This window comes from Peromyscus eremicus, chromosome 6, assembly GCF_949786415.1.
Source record: "Peromyscus eremicus chromosome 6, PerEre_H2_v1, whole genome shotgun sequence".
NCBI lineage: Eukaryota > Metazoa > Chordata > Mammalia > Rodentia > Cricetidae > Peromyscus > Peromyscus eremicus.
In genome coordinates, this window is record NC_081421.1 from 64,839,013 (window position 1) to 64,861,480 (window position 22,468).

General features: G+C 49.4%; 2 protein-coding genes across 6 annotated transcripts; both read left to right on the forward strand.

The window, feature by feature from the left end:
• The first annotated feature begins 1,261 nt into the window (after positions 1-1,261).
• Positions 1,262-3,319, forward strand: S100a14 (S100 calcium binding protein A14). Of its 2 annotated transcripts, XM_059264816.1 has the most exons (4): positions 1,262-1,372; positions 1,685-1,801; positions 2,230-2,376; positions 2,589-3,319. In XM_059264816.1, the coding sequence occupies exons 2-4, from the start codon at positions 1,772-1,774 to the stop codon at positions 2,724-2,726; spliced, it is 315 nt and encodes a 104-aa protein (XP_059120799.1). In that variant the 5' UTR covers positions 1,262-1,372; positions 1,685-1,771; the 3' UTR covers positions 2,727-3,319. The 2 variants fall into 2 exon arrangements, with proteins under 2 accessions (XP_059120799.1, XP_059120798.1); XM_059264815.1 differs by lacking the exon at positions 1,262-1,372 and having other exon boundaries at positions 1,546-1,801.
• An 8,006-nt stretch (positions 3,320-11,325) lies between these two features.
• Positions 11,326-17,055, forward strand: S100a16 (S100 calcium binding protein A16). 4 transcript variants are annotated; one of them, XM_059264819.1, is made up of 3 exons: positions 11,326-11,333; positions 15,839-16,010; positions 16,308-17,055. In XM_059264819.1, the coding sequence occupies exons 2-3, from the start codon at positions 15,858-15,860 to the stop codon at positions 16,476-16,478; spliced, it is 324 nt and encodes a 107-aa protein (XP_059120802.1). In that variant the 5' UTR covers positions 11,326-11,333; positions 15,839-15,857; the 3' UTR covers positions 16,479-17,055. The 4 variants fall into 4 exon arrangements, with proteins under 4 accessions (XP_059120802.1, XP_059120803.1, XP_059120801.1 ...); XM_059264820.1 differs by lacking the exon at positions 11,326-11,333 and adding an exon at positions 13,481-13,595; XM_059264818.1 differs by lacking the exon at positions 11,326-11,333 and adding an exon at positions 13,538-13,657.
• The last annotated feature ends 5,413 nt before the right edge of the window (positions 17,056-22,468 follow it).

Below are 22,468 nucleotides of genomic sequence, written 5' to 3' on the forward strand. Positions count from 1 at the left end.
ACAAGTGGTTTGTACAACTCACCACTAGAGAGAGTAGGGGTGTGGCAATGATGTAAGCCTCTTGGGTTCTCACTGCTGTAACTGTGGGTGTCCACGTGGGGCAGCTAGTCAACCAGAGGAAAATTAGCAGAGACAAATTCCCCATCACATACCAGGAGAGGGATCTCAGAGGGATCAGTGGGCTCTCAGTGGGAACCCAGGCTGAGGGACTCTGAGAAGCCCTCTGATGGCAAGACCCTTGTAGTGTCTCCAGACTGAAGCCCTTCAGAGGAGCTTTCCAAAGGAGACTGTTGTGGTAGAGTCCCCCATCGAGACCACAAATACAGGGGACCTCCAGCAGGTGACATGGGGAAGACCATCTGCATATCTGCTCTGATTGCAGAGTTAGGAAGGGAATTTTGAGTCTAGGCCCATGCAATCCTTCTACTGACCCCTCAGCCCTTCCACCGTGGTCTGTCCTTCCCATGACTTTAGGGGCCCAGGTCCTAGGCAGGTGAGGGCTAGTTGGGTTGGTCACAGTCCCAGGAAGTATAGTTTAGGCTTCCCCTGGGGTTTCTGGGTAGTAGATTGGAGTTCTGGTGTTTGACATGCTGTTCAGGGAAGGGGTAGGATTTGGAGGGAGGGGGAGAGGAGGTGGCAGCCCAACCAGTTTGGAGAGGTTGTTACCTGCCAGGGAACTCCTTTGAGCCTTGCACATGTGTGCCCTGGGTGGCTGCAGGGCGCTGGCGGGGCGTCGGGCGAAGGCGAAGTGCGGTTGGTTCCCAGTACCAGGGTGCACTGCTCTGGCCCTTCCTTTCAACCTTTTCATCTCTGTGCCATCAGGACTGGGGAAGGCTTGGCTCTGGGTTTCAGCAGGCCTGAGTGTTACTAGCCAAATTCGCTCTGGTTGGGAGGGAGAGGGGAGAAGAGCGAGTGAGCATCTGTCCAAGCACAGAGACCCCGGGGATCTCTTTCAAGCTCCTCATCCCACAAATTCACCTTGATCAGCCCTTGCTTCTCCTTCCGTGCAGACTCTCTCTGCTCCCTGCCTCACAGCTGCTACAGGGTCCTACCCTCCCGGGTATGGCTCCTTCTGCACCCCCTTGCCTTCCTTGTCTCCTCTCCCTGGAACTCTGTAAGGTGATCTTGTGCCAGGGGTATCCCATACCCAGCCCTCCATGGCTTCCTCCTCATGGTAGGGGTGGGAACTGACTCTAGCACTGTAGAGGGTGGGGCTCACAAAGCTGGCTCCCAGCCCGGGAGGCTGCAATAGCTGGGGTGGCTGAGGGATAAGGCCCTGGCCCTGCCCCTGGCTTCCCCTCCCTTCCCCCAGGTATAAGAGCTGAGCTCAGGTGAGCTGGCTCCTCCATCCTGTCTCTGCAGCTGCCAGCAGGTAAGAAAGTCCAGCGCCTTCAACCTAGAAGGGCTGTCGCTCCTTCAGGGAGTATCCCATGCTTCTCTTGCCCAAGTCTCACAGGGGTGGCTGGAGGAGGTGGGGAGAAGGAGGCCCAGGGGGATTCCCTCTGAGTGGGTTGGCCTGGGGGCTGTGGCCTTAGCTCCTGGAGTTTGGGCAGGGACTGGATCTGTGTGGAGTAGACTCCAACCGCTGAGGTGAAGGTGTATGTTGGGTGGAGCCAAACGCGGCCATGAAAAAAAAAAGAATGAAGAGCTCTCCCCTCACCTCAGGCCTCCCCCTCTTTTCCAGGCAGATCATGAGCCATCAGCTCCTGTGGGGCAGGCTATAGGACAGACGACAAAACTAACTCACGGAAGGACCAGTGTACCAGGCACCATGGGACAGTGTCGGTCAGCCAATGCTGAGGTGGGCCCATTCATTCATCTGGCCGTCTTTCTGTTCTTACACTCTTCTTGTTAGGAGGGTTCATGCCCCCCACTGACTTCTGCTGCTTTCCTAGGCCTTGCCCTGTAGATACTGCAAGCCCCCAATCTCCTCCCTTATGCTTACCCAGGATGATGCAAATGGAGTTCTTCTGGAAATAGGATGTCTGGGCACATGCTGGGGCCTGCCCTGCCTGGGATCTGGGGTTGTGGGACTTGCCTAATCTGTGGCTTAGGGCAGAGGCCACTGTGGCCTGGAGCCTGGGCTAGGGGAGAGGGAAGTGGGGCAGGATTCTGGGCTCTGGATTGTCTTCTAGCTGTTTTCTAGCTTGTTGATTTTCCAAGGCTCCTGGGAAGGGTTTTGTAGGGTGGGTGGGCCCTCCTGATGTGGGTTGTGTCTCCTGTCTTCAGGATGCCCAAGAATTCAGCGATGTAGAGAGGGCCATTGAGACCCTCATCAAGAACTTCCATCAGTACTCTGTGGAGGGTGGAAAGGAGACACTGACCCCGGCTGAACTACGAGACCTGGTTACCCAGCAGCTGCCACACCTCATGCCGGTACTGAGGGAGTGGACCCCACCCCACCCAGACCCCTGACTCCCCAGACTAGTGCTCTAAGACCCCACCCACACTGGCACTGGTAACCCCGTGTCTTTCCCTCTTGCCAACGCCTGGTAGGCTCCTGCCCTCCTACCCGCCCCAGGCCAGGGTGGGGCAGGAAGATCTGGAGGTACTGTCTTGCTGAGTTGTGGTGTCTTTCCTGTCCTCAGAGCAACTGTGGGCTAGAAGAGAAAATTGCCAACCTGGGCAACTGTAATGACACGAAACTGGAGTTTGGAAGCTTCTGGGAGCTGATTGGAGAAGCAGCCAAGAGTGTGAAGATGGACAGCCCTGTTGCCCGGAGCTGAGGACCTCTTCTTGGAACTTGTTGGGGGTGTTGGGGATAGGGGATTTTTGAGGCCCTGAGCCTGGAAATAAAATTTTTCTCTACCCCCACCACCCCATTCCCCAGCCTGCACCTCTCCTCATCTCTGTAAGGACAGCCTTCCCTGTGGGCTCTGTGCACTCATCTAGGGTGCTCTGTGGAGCTCCTGGGTCCAGAAGTCCTCATCCCAGGGGAGCTCAGGGGGTGGGTTGGGGCTGGAGAGGATATGCAGGGATCCTGGCGGGGTAAGGGCCAAGCCCTTGGTAGTAGGGGAAGGGCAGAAAGGAACTGGGCTATGGGAAGTGATCTGAAGAATGGGGCTGGGAAGCTGGCTGGATATTTGGTCCTGAAAAGGGTGTCTGAGAACCTATCCCTTCTAATCTTGTCCGACCTCAACTGTAGCTGTCAGCCTTGTGCCACCCTTGCTGCTTCCAGCTCTGCCCCATCCTCCTTCCAGGGTCTGTCTCTGAGTAGGAGCAGGGCAAAACAGGAGCAGAGTAGCAAAAGAGGCTGAGGAGGGCGTGACTTCAGAGGTTTGGGGTGAGAGGACCAGCTAGGTGCTTGGGCATTTATGGATGACAGTTATTTTATAATATTTGATTAATAAAAATATTGGAAAAAGTAAAATATGTTGTCTTGACTGTTTGTTCCTCTCCTTTGCCCAGTCTTCAGGGTTCAGGGATGAGGGGTTCTTGGAGGCAAAGGGCGGAGTCAGTGGTGGGTGAGAGACAGGAGGATGGAGTGGTTAGCAGTGGAAGAGATTGGGTGCTCACTTCTCTCCACGGACTTGGGTTGAGGATGGTCCCAGCCCTAAAAGCTGAAGCAGATAGTCCTCTCAGAGAGACAGGCTCCTCCTTGCCTGGGCTGGTCCTCTGATAGGAGATGAAGGCATGTATTCATACCCGGGGAAAGGAATGAACCCCGTGTCCTGGGGCACAGCTGACTAATGTCAAGGGAAATGGGCACTACGAAACAGGTTGAGTGGCTGGAGGTTGGATCCCAACGCTGCCACTTACGGCTTTGAACTCTGGGCACTCTCCTTCAGTGTGTTTCCTCGTGGGGGTGTGACTAGTCCTCTCATAGGAGGAGGATGTGACCCATCACCTGAAGTGCTTATCAGGAAGCCCGACACAGTGAGTGCCTCGTAAGTGGAAGGTGCATGAAAGTGAGGACATTGGTGTAGTTGAGGAGAAGGTTTTTATTGTGGAGATGAGGGAGAGAACAGCCAGAGGCATCTGGAAGAGTCCAGACTGAATATGGCCAGCAGAATAGACCGGGCCATGAGAGGAGAGAGAGGGAGGGAGAATGAGAGAGGAAAAGAGGAGTCGGGGGACAAGAGAGGGGACCAGGAAAGGAGCCAAGGACCAAGGGGACAAAGAAGAACCAAGAGTGTGTGGCAAAATGGCTGGGTTATGATAGGAGTCAGAAGCTGGGGGAGGGGGAACAAGGCTCCGGGGCTGGAGAGGTTTAGGGTAGGGCCTGGGGGTGAGAAGTGCCGAGAGGAGGCAGGACTCTATGTCAGACACTTGCAATGGAGAGAGCCTGGCTTTGGTCGGCTAAAGAGGCACCACAGTTAGCCATTTGGCTGGGGTTTCTTTGGGAATCTGACATTCCAGCCTTTTTGTTGATGATAGGGGGTGAGGTAATCTCTTCTGTAACTGCTTCTTAGTTGAAATTGGGACATCGTTGTTGGGGGCCCAAGAATGCTGGAAGGAAGAGAAGGGTGCAGGCTAGAGGACATCTGTTTTGCTCACTGCCCAGGTTCTGAGGGACCACCTGAGGCTAGTGAAGGTCAGGCTGCTTTGGAACAGTCTAGAATGCAGATTCCAAGGAACATCTGGGGCTGGAGTGTTTCAGGGAGTTTTGGAGCAGTCTACACTCTTCAGCTGACTGGAAATCTGCTGGGACAGGTACAGGATAGGGACCGAAGGTAAAGTTAAGGAGCTTAGGGGAAATTTTTTTTTTTTTTTTTTTTTTTTTTGGTTTTTCGAGACAGGGTTTCTCTGTGTAGCTTTGCGCCTTTCCTGGAACTCACTTGGTAGCCCAGGCTGGCCTCGAACTCACAGAGATCCGCCTGGCTCTGCCTCCCGAGTGCTGGGATTAAAGGCGTGCGCCACCACCGCCCGGCAAGGGGAAAATTTTTATCTTGGGTGTACACTTGAAACATCTAGGCCCATGGTCCTGGTAATTGAAGGAGGGGAGGAGTCCCAAGACCAGGGGAGAGAAATCCCACCCTCAGAAATAGGCAGGTAGGGAAACTTAGGCTGTTGATTACTTATCTGGAGGGACTACTTATCTGGAGTCTTTGACCTGTGAGAAATGAATCCAAGTCTCATGACTCCCTGAAGCTTACAAGAATTTTTTTTTTTTTTTTTGATTTTTTCGAGACAGGGTTTCTCTGTGTAGCTTTGCGCCTTTTCCTGGAACTCACTTGGTAGCCCAGGCTGGCCTCGAACTCACAGAGATCCGCCTGGCTCTGCCTCCCGAGTGCTGGGATTAAAGGCGTGCGCCACCACTGCCCGGCGCTTACAAGAATTTTTTAAGTTTACAAAAATAGATAAAAGTTTTATATATATTAGCATTATCATTCTTTGTAATCTGTACTGAAATTCACATTGTAGAAAATTGACTCATGCCTTTAAGTCATAATAAAAGCTTGGGGACCCTCCCCCCAAAAAAATTCTGAGTTAAAAGCATGAACAGGCTTTCCTTTATCTAGAAATTGCACAGATGTCTTTAAAACAATGAGAAGCACCTTTTTTTTTTGTTTTGTTTTTTGTTTTTCGAGACAGGGTTTCTCTGTGTAGCTTTGTGCCTTTTCCTGGAACTCACTTGGTAGCCCAGGCTGGCCTCGAACTCACAGAGATCCGCCTGGCTCTGCCTCCTGAGTGCTGGGATTAAAGGCGTGCGCCACCACCGCCCGGCCCGAGAAGCACTTTTAAGTTCATACTTAGAAATCAACCAGCCAGGGGGTGATGGCACATGCTTTTAATCCCAGCACTCAGGAGGCAGAGGCAGGAGAATCTCTGTGAGTTGAGGCCAGCCTAGTCTACAAAGGGAGTTCCAGGACAGCTAGGGCTGTTATTAGAGAAACCCTGTCTTGAAAAACCAAAAACTAAGCCAAACCAAACAGAAACAAAACATCTTCTTAGACTCTCACAATTTAAGTTTTCACATCTTCAGACCTTTACAACTTGCATTTATATACCTTCAATCACTTTTTTTTAGACCCTTACAACTTACACAAGCTTCAAACCTTTTCTTTCCACCCAGTTGTCATGAGACACGGGTGATTGGTTCCTGAGGGCAGTCATTGCAAAGCAAACTCCTTTAAATGAAGGAATAGTAAAAAGTTACACTGAAACCTGTTTTGTGAGTTTATCTCTTTCAGTGTGAAGGCCGCAGGCAAGGTAAACTGTCTGTGTCTGCTTTTCTCAGCAGGAGACCTAGTAGCTCATATCTTTTGAAATGGACTGACCAGGCCGTACAGCCTTGGGGAAGGAGCTGGTTTTCTTGTTGCTGTTAACGGCAACAGTTAGTCATCAACAGTATCAGAGACTTGAGAGGGATCAATTATAGCAGGAAGTATAATCCAAACAGCCTCTGTATCAATTAAAATGGCTACCTGGATGGTTAGTGTAGGTGCTCCATGGTGGTCTCAATGGCTTTGTTGGGGGCAGCTACTACAGGATACAGCATTGGCCTTTGACTGCTAGACCCAGAGATCTGAGAGATTTTCCTGTGGAGGAGGAACTTGGGGAAACTGGCATACCTTGATGAGGCCAAGTAGGACAGCCAACTCAACAGTGTCCACAGTTTGGGCAAAGCCCTGGTGTGGGTGAGGCATGGGTCAGTTCTTCATCCAGTGGTTAGTGTTACCACAATCCAGGTGAAGTCATCTGTGCCCTATTGTCCTCTTTGGAAACCTGAGGGTCATTGTTAGGAGTGGCAGCTCTGTCTATCACAGGAAGCTTTTTCCACTAAACATTTTAAATGCCATATTTAGCAGATCTCTGAGGAGTCTGAGGACCATCATCTGTTAAGCATGCCTGAGTTAAGAAAAATTTACTTCTTTTTACTTACTTACTTTAGGATTAACCTCAAAAAACATATACAGGAGGCTAAATAAAGCTTGTCCCTGTAAATGAATTACATTTGTACTTAGTGTAGCTTATGAGCATAGTTTTTAGGACATTAAAGAATTTGATCATTTATAAGGTGACTGACCACTAACTTGCATGTCTTAATTATCTTTAATAGTTTACAAGTTAGCACTTTTTTTTTTTTTGGATTTTTTGATTCAGGGTTTCTCTGTGTAGCTTTGGCTGTCCTGGAACTCATTCTGTAGACCAGGCTGGCCTCAAACTCACAGAGATCCCCCTGCCTCTGCCTCCCAAGTGCTGGGATTAAAGGCATGTGCCACCACCTAGCTTAGTTAATACTTTTTATAAGATCAGGATTTTACAATTTTATCTCTGTTAAGTTTGAGTCTTAAAATTTGGAGTTTAAGATCCTTTAGCACCAAGATAAAACTTTAAACCATAAATAAAGTCTACAAAGAGACTGGGAATTTTACAAAACCATAAATACAGTCCACAGAGGGATTGGGAAACTTATTTTCTTGGTCTTTCTTTTATTGTTATTGTCTGTTTGTTTGCTTTTTGAGATGGGGTTTCTCTGTATAGCTTTGGCTGGAACTCACTCTATAGACAAGGCTGACCTTGAGCTCACAGAGATCTGCCATCTGCCTTCCTCTGCCTCCGGAGTGCTGAGTTTAAAGGGGTGTACTACCACTACCTGGCTTCTTGATCCTTTATAGTGAATGATTACAGAATATCAGTTTCTTGTATGATTCAGTTTATCCCAGAAGATAAAGCTTAGAAAAGCTAGGAAAGACAAAGAGGAGAGAGATGCATCTTCAAGTCAGCTACTGTTAACCTGAGTAGATCTTAGGAATTTATAAACCTTATTTACCAAATACACATTATTTATCAAACATCTTGTTTGTTATTAAAAATGTTCTAGAAGCCTGATATTGAACAGTTAGCAAAGATGTAAGTGGTTAGACATACATCTCCAAGTCGGTTTCTGTTAACCTGAATAAATTTACAAATTTATTATCACATAAAAATCTATTCTAATCCAAAATATTTTGGACCTCCTTAGTCTAAAAAGGAGATACAATGATAAACAGAGGGTTCAGTAGGACTAAGGAGTTTCATGAGTGTTGCCTTAGTTGGTTTATACCATGTGGTCATCTTAATCAAGGTGGTGGTGAAGTCACATTGCATGTACTCTCTTTTAACCCCATAAAGTTGGCTGCCAGATGCATGGTTCCTTCCATCCTGATGAGGTCATCAGCCAAGATGGAGGTGAGCCACATGGTTGCTATTTAAAAACATCTATTTTTCAGTAGATCTATTTTTTTAAAACAGGAGTTGAATCCAAGTTTCATATACACTATATTCTAAACAAGAATAAAATCATTGCCAGTCGGTGGTGGCACTCGCCTTTAATCTCAGAATTTGGGAGGCAGAGGCAGTCAGATCTCTGTGAATTCAATACCAGCCAGGTCTACAGAGCGAATTCCAGGACAGGCTCCAAAGCTATGCAGAGAAACCCTGTCTTGGGGAAAAAAAAAGAATTGAATCATATATATATATGTGTGTGTGTGTGTGTGTGTGTGTGTGTGTGTGTATGTATATATATATGTATGTATGTATGTATGTTGTAGCAAATTAAGATGACTTATGTATAGTTTTGTAATTGTAGGCCCTTTGTTATACGTTTTAAGTTAAATTTTGTTACAGATTTTTAAAACATACCCAGTGAATTTACACATTCTGGGGTAGTTTACAATGTAGTCTTAAGAGATTATTTGAGAGCAGAAAGCAAAGAAATAGTAAAGATAAATTTTTTTTTTTTTTGTTTTTTTGAGACAGGTTTTCTCTGTGTAGCCCTGGAGCTCACTCTGTAGCCCAGGCTGGCCTCAAACTCAGAGATCTGCCTGCCTCTGCCTGCCTAGTGCTAAGATTAAAGGTATGCGCCATCACCATATGAGATAAAAGGTTTTTTAAGAGAGGAAAATAGAAAAACCTTAGAGATAAGAGACTTTTGGAAGTGTAGAGCAGAGATTTTGGGGATCATTTGTTTGTGCAGTGGCAGAGATTGTTACCATATGAGAGTATCTGAAAACCAATGATGTCAAGTTTTGGTCATTGATTGAGCTGTACTGAGACCAAGTTGTTTACAGTAAGACAGTGAGGCTTTAATGCAATCTCTGAGTCTGAGGAAGAAGAGAAAAGGTCGTACAAGGCCGGGAGGGTGTCAGGAAGCAGTGGGACTTCCAGGAGGCAGCTGAGAGACATAAGAGACAAGGGTCACAGACAGAACTCTGCCTGAGGGAGGATTCCGATGTTGGAGAGGTCCAGGAGGACGATAGGAAACCATGGGACTGCAGCTCCTAGGCAGAAGTGAGGAAACTCCAGGAAGGAGTTGAGAACAAAGGGAGCAGGGGAGGTGTCATGGTGACAAGAATTTCAACCTGGAGCATCCCCAGGGGGAACTGAGAGCCTTGTCAGAGAGAAATGTTCCAAATCACAGAGGAGAAGCATCGTTTCCCACGTGCTAGGGGCTCTGGTAGGATGAGCTTTCTAGCACATGAGTGTGGCTTTTGTAGTAATCATAGACAAATTAGGTCGCTCCAGGGTGACACTTACCCAGTAGAGGAGTAGAGCAGGTAGAGGAGGAGACAGCTGAAGCCGTGGACTGGGAGAAGCTTTTGGGGAAAGGGAAGATTCCAATAGAGAAGGGTTCCCAACCTTCCCAGTGCAGCGACCCTTTAATACAGTTCCTCATGTTGTGGTGACCCCCAACCATAGCTTCGTTCCTACTTCATAACTGTAATTTTTGCTATTGTTATGAATCATAATGTAAATGTCTGTGTTTTCTGATGGTCTCAGGCAACCCCTGTGAGAGGGTTGCTTGATTCCCAAAGGGTTTGTGACCCACAGGTTGAGAACCACTGCAATAGAGGGAGGGAGAGGAGTCGTTAGTAGAGAGATACCCATGTGGTGGGTGCCCTGGAGGGTACAGCAGGCTCAGGGGCCAGAGAGACACTTACTGGAGGAGAGGTGAATGGTTATGGAGAGCGGTGGAGGGAAGAAATGGCTGAAGAGGCAGACTCTAGAATTTGGAGTCAAATTTGGTGGGTGGCGGGAGCCAGCGGAAAGAAATGATCCGTACATTCTTTAGGAGAGTCAAAGAGAGAGAGAGAGAGAGGCTGAGCCCCTTGGAAGGAGGCTCATATGTGCCCCTCCTGGGTTTCGAGCACCACATGAATGACAATGAGGAGGACATTGACTACTCCTAGGGATGGCTGAGGAGAAGGGATCTAGTGTAGATATGAGGGAGAGAACAGCCAGAAGCAAGTGGAAGCGTCCAGTCTGAACATGGCCGCAGAGCAGACAAGGCCGTGGGAGAGAGGAGGGGGAATATAGCGAGAGGAAGAGAAGAGAGAGGGGACCAGGAGCCAAGAGTGGAGGAACGAGAGAGAAGCCAAAAGGATAAAGAGAACCAAGACAGCGTGTGACCAAAATGGCTGGGTTATATAGGAATCAGAAGCTGGGGGAAGGGAAGGGAAGGGAAGCTCAGGCTGGAGAGGTTTAGGGTGTGTGTGTGTGTGTGTGTGTGTGTGTGTGTGTGTGTGTGTGTGAAGTGTTGAGAGGAGCCAGGACGCTGTAATGGGTGCTGAGAGAACCTGGCATGTGCTTTGATATGCCAATAGGCATGTCAGTTAGCCACTTTTTTGTTTTTTTTTTTGGAGCGGGGGCTCTTTAGGACCTGACAGAAGCCATCATGGGAGTGGGCCAAAGGGTCCCCTCGGTTTTGGCTGCTGCCCTCTGAAAGGAAGTCAAGCTGGCCAGTTTCCTTGGGTACCTGCAGGAAAGGTGTGTACAGAGGAGGCATCTGCCACGAAGGAGGGTCTTAGGAATGGGTTTCTGAGCTCAGGGTGGCTGAGCCGGAGAAGGGAGACCAGAGAGAGCTGCTGTGTGTACCCTCTTGCTCTAGCCAACAGAAATCGGGTGTTAGAGTCCGTAAATCCCAACAGTGCAGAAGTTCCTGTGGCCGGGTAGGCTGGCTGGGAATCTACTGAACTGGTCTTTGGTGGAGGCTGCCCTGAAACCTGGCTTTCAGCGACCTAGGTGAGAAGGGCAGGTCATGAGTCTCCCTTTTCTTTCCTCTATCTTGTTAGTTCTGCTCAGAGCCTGTGGGGTTAGGAGGGTGGGGCTGGGGGAGTGCCAGCTTCTACCACTCCCTCTAGGGTGAGGGTAGAGGGGTGTTTAAAAAAAAAAAAAAGGTGTGTACCCCTTTAACAAGGGCCCAACCCCAGGGCCAAGTCAAGAGTTCAGTCACTACCTTCCCACAGCCAGCAGCTCAGCCAGGCAAAGCGCAGAGGGAGTGGGACAGATTCTGGGAGTGCAGTGGGGAGGAGTCCTGGCCCCGCTGAGCAGGAGCTGCCTGGCTGTCGGTGCCCAAGCCCAGGCCTCAGAGCCCTGCTGGAGGAGGTGGACAGCCAGCGTGGAGGCAGGTGAGCCTTGCAGGCCCGGCTGGGGAGGGTTGGGGCTGCTGGGGGCACCCTGAAGCCTTGGCGGGTCAGAAGAAGGGTCAAGGAAGGGAGCCTGGGGAGAGGTGCCTGCCAGACACAGGGCAGAAGATGTTGGTAATTAACTCTCCCTAAAGGCTGGTTAGGCAATGAGGGGCCCGAGGGGCTTTGTGAAACCCTTAGAGGACTAGGCAGGGTGGTAAGCCCCTCTCCTTGGCCAAGCAGCTGACCTGGCTCATCTCCAGGGGCTGGGACACTGGGCAGGACATTCCAGGGCCTTGCCCACAGCTGTTGCGTCCTCTCTAAACCGGGAACAGGGCGAGCAATTTCTTGGTGGGTGTTGGGGGCGATCAGACTCTAGACACAGGGCCTCACTGGGCTACGGTAGCTGTGACCGGGGAAAGACAGTGGGGTCCAGGAGGAATTGGAGAGGGCCCAGAGTTCCTAAGAAGCCAGGAAAGGGAGGCAGGGGCTGAGGTGGCTTCTCTTCCACCTGAGGCACAGGCAGGGTGTGCATGCAGGCCTCATTTGCTCGGGGTGGTGTTCCTTGGGAGGGGCCTGGGGAAGCCTGGGAGGTCCCCTGGAAGGGGAGAAAGAAAAGAGAAAGGAGTGGAGCTTCAAACTGGCAGCTTTTCCATTCCAGGACCTAGGCAGGTCTCAGCTTGACTGGCTTTGCCTGGCACAGCCACTTGTACTGTAGGAGTGTTTGCCCGCCCAGCCCAGCTAGGGGCAAGGGCACTAGTGATGATAAGGTGGGCTCAGCCTTTCCCCAGGAGAGAAGCCCTATGAATGTTGGGGAGGCCTGAGGTACAGGGGTGTGTGTGTGTGTGTGTGTGTGTGTGTGTGTGTGCGTGCTCGCCACCCACTTACAACTTTATGAGTTGGGAAAAAAATTCAAAGGACTTCTTGCTTCAGCAGAAGTTGGCTGAGGATAAATGGGGTACCCAAGCAGATCAGGACTGGCAGAGTTCTCTGCTCTGTTCATGGATGTTTATATATGGGTGTGATGTCATGAGTCCAGCGAGGGTGCAGACGTAGGAGCACCTCTGTGAACCATTAGCCTCCAACACTGGGAAAAGCACGAGGGAGCAGAGACTGGACCTGGGAGGCTGGAGAGAGGAAAAGGGAGATTCCTAGTCCAGTTCAGTTATTTTACTATCCCTGTATATTGATAGCCGTTGGGAGGCATGAGCTAATTGAGAAGGGAATGACTGAATGAATGAGACCGTGAATGTGTTGCTGAACGTATACGTGAATGAATGAAAACGGGTAAATGAGGCCATTGGTGAATGAGTCAACAGACCAGTGAATCTGCGGCAGCCGAGAGGGACGAAGGGCATGCCAGAGTCAAAACTGAACATCTTTTAGGCTTTAGAGAGGATCCTGAGTAGGAGAGGTAAGAGTAGGGACATATTCAACATTTGGAAATAAGTTACGACTTAAGTGTATGAGGTGAACCTTGGACATTCAGAGTTCCAGACCAAGGTGGACTAAGGGATGGTGGTGAGCAGGCTCTTTGAAAGGGGTGGGGACCAGAATTTGGGGGTGGGAGGGTGGGGCTAGAGTGGCTGAGATCCAGGGGCATGGTGTCAGGGCAATTTGGGCTTTTGGAAAAGTCAGCAAGCTGGGCTCAGGTGGGCGGGGGGTGGGGGGTGGGGAGGTGGGAGCCTCTTGGTTGCTCAATGATGAATCAGTCCAGGAGACTAAGAGAACATTGGGGGAAGGGTGGGGCCCAAGGTGAATGGCCCCTTTAGAGGAGGGCCCTTTGGAGGGTAAGTGATTCCCCTATTTCTGCTTTTTTGGAAAGCTTCAGTGTACACTGACATACTCCCATGTCCTCATGACCCCCACGACTCTCTTTCCAAGGCTTGCCTGTGAAGAAACTACCTCCCGGATAGGTCTGCTAGAAAGGGAAGAGTACCGCTTCCCTCCCCCATGCCTGGAGGTCCTCAGGCCTGACTGGTTGAAGGATGGGGCAGCTGCAGAGCAGGTGGCTGTGAAATGGGCGGGGCAGCGGAACCTGTCTTCTGCCCCCCAGGGGAGGGTGGGGAAGGAGAGTAATGACACCTGACTGCCTCGCTCGGATGCTCTGTCTTCAGAAAAAGCTCCAGAAAATCACTTGTCCTGATGGTTATCTCAGAGCTGTCCATTTTATAAGAACCTGGGGAGGAGATCCCTGGGAAGAAGGCCTGGGAGAGCCAGGACTCAGAAGCTGCATCTCTGGTCGGCCCAGTGCTCCTGAGAAAGGTGTCTGCATCATCTGTTGGGTGTCTCTGTCAATTGCTTGCTTGGCTGCTGTGAGAGGCCAGGTAGGGATTGGGCAGAGCGCTAAGGGGCAGGAGGAGGCTACGTCGGTGGAAGGCAGATAGAGGAGAGCTGGCCTGGCCTTTGGGGAGAGCAACATAGTCACACCATCCCAATTATCTCCTTCCCTGTCTTCTCCTTGACTGTTTCCTACAGAACTCTTCCCTTGGAACGGCTCTGGGATGGTGAGGGGTGGGAGGTTCTCCGATTCTTTTCTTGCTCTCAAGGATTGGGTGGGAGAAAGCTGAATGCCGCCCTTCCTGATCCTGGTGCAGGTTCCAGAATCTCCAGGAACGCTGGCCACGGGCCATCCTCACCCCACCCGAGGGCATGAGGGCAGACAGATCATGGCTTGAAATTTGTGTGCGTTAGAGAATTTGTCTGAATGTCTTTCAAATATTAAACCACACTGTTACACCCTTAACAAACAGAGTATGGGGAAGAATATAGTTTCCTGTGGGTCTGTCACTATACGTCATCCTTCCAGCCACAGACCAGCGTGGTTAGGAGGGTAAGGAGGGGAGGATTTCCCACCAGGGATGCCCCAGCCTGACCCCGCTCCCTCTCAATTCTCCTTCTTTCCTGCATCCTGGCCTCTTCCTTCTGATCATCCCTTAAGAAAAAGATGCACAAAAGTGTAGAAGGCTGGAAGGGACCTTCAATGCTGGGCATCAGGGCTGGAAGAGGGTGAAATATTGAAACATCTCCCTTGAGCAGGGCACTTGGCCAGGCATTGTAGGCCAGGCCAGTTACGGAGATTAAAAAGAGGATAGTTGTATATTCAGGATTAGAAAAGCTCGCCCTCACATCTGCATATTCAGCTATTTGGATCAGAAAACAGCAGCGGAATGTAAAAAAGCACGATGGAGACTTAAGAGCCAGAGACTAACCAACCTGGCTAATGGCCCCAGCTGGTGTTGACGTGGTGAAGACAGACATGGCTGTGGGAATCCAGGAGGAGTGTAGAGATGACAGAGGTCAAGGCAAGTTTTCCCGCAGGCACAGTTTGGGGAGGGCCAGAGTGACAGGCCCTGAGCTGAGAGGAGTGTGCCGGCTGATGGGCACCGGCATGGGAGAAGATGACTCCACAAGGGATAGAAGCAGGTGGGAAGGACAGGAGGCCTGGTGGGGCCTGGCGAAGGGAAGGACAGGAGGCCTGGTGGGGCCTGGCGAAGGAGACTGTGGGTGCTCAGGCCTGCCCGAGTGGCTGTGTCCTTTTGTGTCCACCTCCCCTTCCCGGGACAGGCTGGGTGAGGGCAGCAGGACTTCATTCTTGTGTCTGAGGGTGGGAGGGGAGTCTGATTTGCCAGGCTGACTTGGAGGGGCTCTGGGCATGGGCGGCGACTCACAGAGTAGATCCGCCTGCTCCCCTCATATCCTGTTATTCAGAAGGCTGTATCCGCTTGGAGTGTGAGTGCCTTTTGTTCTGGGGAGAGGGAGTGATGCATCTGGCCTCTGCCAGGCTGCTGCGTCCAGAGGCCCAGAGTCTGTCTCCAGCTGGGGCAGAACTGGGCCTGGATCTTCCTTAGGTAATGGGGCGAAAATGTCATTGTGCCATGATGTCTACTTCGGAATGGTTATGAGGGAGGAGAGGTTGACAGGGTGTGGCCAGGAGGGGAGCCACACAAAATCTAATCTGACGGAGCCGGACCTTGCTCTTTCCTAGAGAGGGGCTGTGGTGGCCTGAGGCCCTGAACTCACTGCCTTAGAGCTGGTACAAGGGGTGAAGGTGGGCCAAGGGCTCCTATTCCTGGTTTGTGTCCTAGGGCTGGGGTCTCAGCCAGTCCTTGGGATGGAAGGTAAAAGCCCCTGGCCTTCTCTGTCTTGATTCTTCCCAGCAATGGCTCCCTAGAACAGGGGACCTGGGTAGGTGTAGGGGGACAGTTACCTGCCTGCTCTTCCCACAGGAACCTCCTGCTCTCAAGAGGGCTCTGACAGGCAGCATGGCTGCCTAGGGCACAGGAAAGACCTGGAGAACCTGTTTTGGCAGTTGGCAGCCTGGCTGGGGAACACCTGGCTTAGAGGAGCCACATAGCTCTCCTTCCAGGACCACCCCCACACTCACTTTGCTACGCCTGCTCTGTTCCCCTCCCTGTTCCGGAAGACAAGCAGTCTGGGGGTGCTGGGGGGCTGTGTGTGTGTGTGTGGGGGGGATGTCTCTCCTCATCTCTTTTTCTGCTTCCTAGACCCAGCCGAGACAGTGAGATGGCTGACTGCTATACAGAGCTGGAGAAGGCAGTTGTCGTCCTGGTGGAAAACTTCTACAAATATGTATCCAAGCACAGCCTGGTCAAGAACAAGATCAGCAAGAGCGGCTTCCGCAAGATGCTCCAGAAAGAGCTGAACCACATGCTGACGGTACCCTCACTGTCTCTCTCCCTGCCTACTCTGATCCTCACAGGCCTCTCAGTGACACCCCGCCCCCCCAACCCCAGCCCCGCCCCCCAACCCCAGCCCCGCCCCCCAACCCCAGCCCCGCCCCCCAACCCCAGCCCCGCCCCCCCAACCCCAGCCCCGCCCCGTGCCCTGCACAGTGACCCCTCCCTGTGCTCATCCGTCCTGGCCAAGGCAGCTGCTGACAGGGCTGATTCTGGGACTCTGCCTAGGGTCACGTCTGGGTCATCCCAAGCTTTACTGACTCCAGTTCTTCTACAGGACACAGGGAACCGAAAGGCAGCTGACAAACTCATCCAGAACCTGGATGCCAACCACGACGGGCGCATCAGTTTTGATGAATACTGGACCATGATAGGCGGTATCACCAGCCCCATGGCCAACCTCATCCGCCAGCAGGAGTGCCAGCAGGAGCAGCAGGGCAGCAGCTAGAGGCCCCCCTGGGCCCCTTTTCATGTCCTGACCCACGTCCCGCCAGTGTTCTTCCCGTGCTTTCCGTCGACTCTTACCTCTCTTCTCCCTCAGACACTTTCCTACCCTTGCCGAACAGCACAAGGGGGTGGGGGGCTATCACGGCCTCTTTGTGAGTGTCTCACTGTGGTCATGCTTCCCTGAGCATTCAGTCCCTGGAGCCTGCAGGCCCTGGGGGGTCCCCTTTGTGAAATACCAATGCTGTTTGGGGGCCCCCAAGAGTTTCCTCACCTGTCCAGTCTGTATACTCTCGTAGTGTCTGATGTTCCCGTCTGATCCTTGCCTGATTCTGGGTCTGTCCTGACCTCTGGAGGTCAGCTTGCTGCTTGAGGTCTCCCAGCTCCTGGCTGTGGCAGCTGTGGAAGTGGCAGCACCAGTATTATCTTCTTCTTCTCCTCCCAACCTCTTAGCTGGGTGGAGAGGCGTTCCCAGGGGCTCCCGTCCAGCTGTCTCTGTCTGGGAATGATCTAACCTGGGTTGAGCCTCCTCTCTGCTCTGCCACTGAAATAAAGGCTGGATTTGGAGTTTGTAACTCCTAGCTGGTTCCTTTGTGACGTTCTTTAAATCTGCCACACTCCCTGGGCATTTTTCCCATGTTGGTGGTCTTTGTCCTGGGCTCTGGGGCTCTAGGGTATCTCACAAGCAAACCTCATAGGCAAACAAAGCAAGGGAAAAAAAAAAAAAAAAAACAAACCAGAAGTTAAACTTGGCTCAATGGCACACATGCGTAATTTTAGAATCCAGGCTGAAACACAAGGGTCTGGAGTTCGAGGACAGCCTGGGATACATAGCTCAGCATGGTGGTGTTTGTCTGCAACCTCCAAAGACCCTTGTAAGCCAGTCTCAGACTCTAATTCAACTTCTAGGTGCATAGTAGGTGTCCTTTAGTCCTCACTGCAGTTAAATAAAAGGGCCTATGACCCTCAGTTTTGAGCCAGAGTAGCATGGAGGGCTTAGATCCTCCTCAGAGGATAATTCCGATGTGCAGAGATGTTCCGGGGTGGGGACACAGGATGTAACGGGAGGGAGGTATGGGAAGCCAGAGACAGAAAGGGAACCAAAGTTTTCAGCTGCTGGGCACAACGCCAGCTTTTCCATCTCTCTCTGCTACTGCACCAAGGAGACCTCAATAGGCATACTGCAGGAAACTCAGCCTGTCCCCACAGTTTAAGATTGCCCCAGAGAAGCACAGGTCGGAGATTATTTTCCCTCCCCATTTTTTTTTTTTCAGACAGGATCTCACTATGTAGACCAGATTGGCCTTGAACTCACAGAGATCCAAGTGCCTTTGCCTCCCAAGTGCTGGGATTAAGGGTGTGGGCCACCACCAGGCCCAAGTGCAGAGACTTTTATTGGAGTCCATTTAAAGATTTTCAACTTTGTAAAACTGGTGTGCCTCAGACAGGCTGGTGTCAAGGCCATGCTGGCCCTCCTTTCCCTCAGCATCACAATAACACTCTTTTTTTTTTCTTCAAATGTAGTTTTAATTTTTATCTATCTATCTCTATCTATCTATCTATCTATCTATCTATCTATCTATCTATCTATCTATCTATCTATTTTTTATTGAAAAGAGATTCTTCTCTCATACAATATATCCTGATCACACTTTCCCCTCCCTCCATGCCTCCCAGCTCCCCCACCCCCCAACTCTCCTCTCCTCTGGATCCACTCTGCCTCAGTCTCCCTTAAGAAATAGCAGGCCTCCAAGAGACAACCAAACACAACAAAACAAAATACAATCAAACAAGGCAAAAGCCCTTACACTGAGGCTGGACAAGGCAACCTAATAGGAGGGAAAGAGTCCCAAGAGCAGACAAAAGAGTCAGAGACATACCTGCTCCCACAGTTAGGAGTTCCTCAAAAACACTAAGCTAAGTCACAACATGTATGCAGAGGACCTGATGCAGACCCATACAGGCCCCAAGCTTGCTGCTTCAGTCTCTGTGAGCCGATGTGAGGCCCGCTTAGTTGATTCAGTGGGCCGTGTTCTCCTGGTGTCCTCCATCCCTTCTGACTCCTACAATCTTCCCTCCCCTCTTCCTTGTGATTCCCTGAGCTCTGAGGGGAAGGACCAGATGGAGACCTCAAATATAGACTCTCTCTCCAATAATGTTTGGCTGTGGGTCTCTGCATCTGCTCCTATCTGCTGCCAGAGGAAGCCTCTCGTATGACCACTGGCCAAGGCACTGGTCTATGAGTATAGCAGAATATCATTAGGAATTATTTAATTGATTTCTTTAAAGACCAGTCCTGTTTAGTTCTACCCTAGGTCTGTTGGCTACACAGTCTCAGGTTCCTGGCCAGCCAACCAGTGTCTGGCATGGACTTCCTCTCCTTGAGTGACCTCAAGTTATATCAGACATTGGTTGGTCACTTCCACAAGTTCTACAGCATCGTTGCTCCAGCACATCTTGCAGGCAAGATGTAGGTCAAAGGTTTCATGGTTGGATTGGTGTCCAGGTTTCTCTTCTGGTGAGAAGGTGCTTCTCTGGTGCTTGCAGAGTACCTTTCCATACCAAAGAGACTAGAATGTGGGGATGAAGGCTCCATGCAGGCACCAGCTTGACCTCTCTACGTTCAATGAGTTGTGGATGCTGTCCTCAGCAATGGGGTCTCTCTGTCAGTTTCAGACAACATCCCTCTGTCCTAGCATCAGCCTTGGTTGTTTGGGGATCTTCATGGACCACTTTGACCAACAATTCAACTGAATGGAACCTAGTCCCACCACTGGGAGCTTGCCTGGCTACAAGAGATGGCCAGTTCAGACTGTATATCCCCCATTACTAGAAGTCCTCACTAGGATCATCTTCATAGTTTTCAGGCAGTATCCACTGTGCTAGATTCTACACCATCCCCCAAATGCAACCAAATTCCAGCTGTCTCTCCCTGCACTCTCTCCCTCTATCCCAGGCCCCCCGACCTGAACTCTCCCTCTCCCATCCCCATCCACCCCAGTCTACCTTCAAAATCTATTTCCTCTTCCCAGAGAGATTCATATGCCCTGCTTAGAGCCTTCCTCTTCACCTAACATCTCTAGGTCTATGAATTGTAGCTTGATTATCATTTACATAATGGCTAATATTGACTTATAAGTGAATACATACCATAATTGTCTTTCTGGATTACCTCACTCAGGATGATTTTTTCTAGTTCCATCCATTTGCCTGCAAATTTCATGATGTCATTTTTTTTAAACAGATGAAAAATACTCCACTATGTAAATGTACCACTTTTTCTTTATCCATTCTTTAGTTGAGGGACATCTAGGTTGCTTCCAGTTTCTGGCTATTATGCATAAAGCTGCAATGAGCATAGCTGAGCAAGTGTCTTCTGGTAGAATGGAGTGTCCTTTGGGTATATGCCCAAGAGGTATAGCTGGGTCTTTTAAATGTGTGTCATCTTGCCTAGGATTTTTTGTTTTGAGACGGCTTTTTTTTTTTTTTTTTTTTTTTTTCCAGAGCTGAGGACCGAACCCAGGGCTTTGTGCTTGCTAGGCAAGCACTCTACCACTGAGCTAAACCCCCAACCCTGAGCTGGGTCTTGAGGTAGAGCGATTCCCAATTTTCTGCTGAACCTCCATATTGATTTCCATAGTGGCTGTACAAGTTTGCACTCCCACTAGCAATGGAGGAGTGTTCCCTTTGCTCCACATCCTTGCCAGCATAAGCTGTCACTTGTGTTATTGATTTTAGCTGTTCTGACAGATGGAATCTCAAAGTAGTTTTGATTTGCATATCCCTGATGGCTATGGATACTGAAAACTTCTTTAAGTGTTTTTTGGCCATTTGAGATTCCTCTATTGAGAATTCTGTTTAGATCTGTACCTCATTTTAAAATTGGATTATTTGGCTTATTTGATATCTAGTTTCTTGAGTTCTTTATGTATTTTGGATATTAGCCTTCTATTGGGTGTGGAGTTGGTAAAAATCTTTTCCCATTCTGTAGGGTACTGCTTTGTCCTATTGATGATGTCCTTTGCTTTACAGAAACTTTTCACTTTCATGAGGTCCCATTTATTAATTGATGTTGTAAGTGCCTGTGTTATCCGTGTTCTGTTCAGAATATCTTCTGTGCCAATGCTATTAGGATCCTGCCCTTACTTCTGCCCTCACTTCTCTGGGTCTGGCGTCTTATGTCATCAACGGGTGTGGGCGACTACATACCTGCCTTAAAAAGCTGGACATGGACCCCCACCCTCTCTGTGTGTGTTTTCTCTCTGCTCTCTCTCTGTTCCTGCTCTGCTCCCTCCCCCCAGGCCTGGCTCTCTTTCCCTCTCTTCCTTCCTAATAAAGTTCTAAAACCTAACATTGGGTTCTGCCTTGGCCCTTGACTTTTCCACTGGTAACCAGCGCCACCAACCAGTACCATTTAACTATCAAATTCGTTCAAGGCTACTCCCACTTTCTTTTCTACCTGGTTCAGTGTGTCTGGTTTTATGTTGAGGTCTTTGATTCACTTAGACTTGAGTTTCTGCAAGATGACAAATATGGATTTATTTGTCTTCTTCTACATGCAGATAGCACCATTTCTTGAAGATGCTGTCTTTTTTCCATTGTGTATTTCTGGCTTTTTTATCAAAAGTCAGGTGTCCATTGATGTGCGAACTTATGTCTGGGTCTTCAGTTTGATTCCATTGATCCACATGTTTTTATGCCAATAGCATGCAGTTTTTATTACTATAGCTCTGTAGTACAGCTTGAAGTCAGGGATGGTGATACCTCTAGCAGTTCTTTTATTGTTCAGGATTGTTTTAGCTATCCTCAGTTTTTTGTTTTTCCATATAAAGTTGAGAATTGTCCTTTCAAGTTCTGTAGAGAATTGTGTTGGGATTTTGATGGGGATTGCATTGAATCTGTAGATTGCTTTTGGTAGGATGACCATTTTTACTATGTCAACCCTATCAATCCATGAGCAGGGGAGATCTTTCCATCTTCTGATGTCTTCTTCAATTTCTCTCTTCAAAGACTTGAAATTTTTGTGTTTCATTTGCTTGGTTAGAGTTATCCCAAAATATTTTATATTATTTGAGGCTATTGTGAAAGGTGTTGTTTCCCTGATTTCTTTCTCAGTCTATTTGTCATTTGTATATAGGAAGGCTATTGACCTTTTTGAGTTAATCTTGTATCCAGACACTTTTTTTTTCTAAGTAGATCCAAAAATCTACCTTTTATCTTATCTTGAAACCCGAGACAGGGTTTCTCCATGTAGTTTTGATGCCTTTCCTGGAACTCACTCTGTAGACCAGGCTGGCCTTGAACTCACAGACATCCGCCTGGCTCTGCCTCCAGAATGCTGGGATTAAAGGCGTGCACCACCACCGCCCTGGCTTTATCTTATCATTTTTATATCTTCCCTTTTTCAGAGTAGATTCAATGATCTACCCTTTTCTATATCTTCTTTCTTTTTCTTTTAAACAAGAACCCTGTATCTAACCTCCTTTGTTTAGCTTTTTTTTGACCATTAACAATTAACAACTTGTAACTAACCATCGTAAACAATAACAATTATCCATAAGCCATTGAATGACCAAAAAACACCCACCCCACCTCTTGGGAATGTGGGCATCGTTTTCTTAAAATTACTTCCTGCTTTCTGGGGGCAAAGACATCTTTAGGGAATCCTGAAAAGAAAATTTTGGGGTTAATTGTCAAGTCCTGAGAGAGTTAGCTGTAACATTTGTCCAGTCTCTGCATAATGGGAAAGTGCAGGGCTTGTCTCAAGTCCTGGCTAGAGTAGTCTGTGAATCTGGATCATCTCAGCTAGCCATCTCCAAATTGTCCTGAGCAGTTTGTAGTCCAAAGCCGATCTTTCCGAGGTGTTAATCAGCTTAATGGTTTTATCATAGTCCATGTGGAATCATCGTTGTGGGATCCTGTCATCTTTTTGAAGATTTCAAAGTCGCTGCTAGGCGTGGTCATAGTTCCCTGCAGATTTTTTTTTCCTCTTCT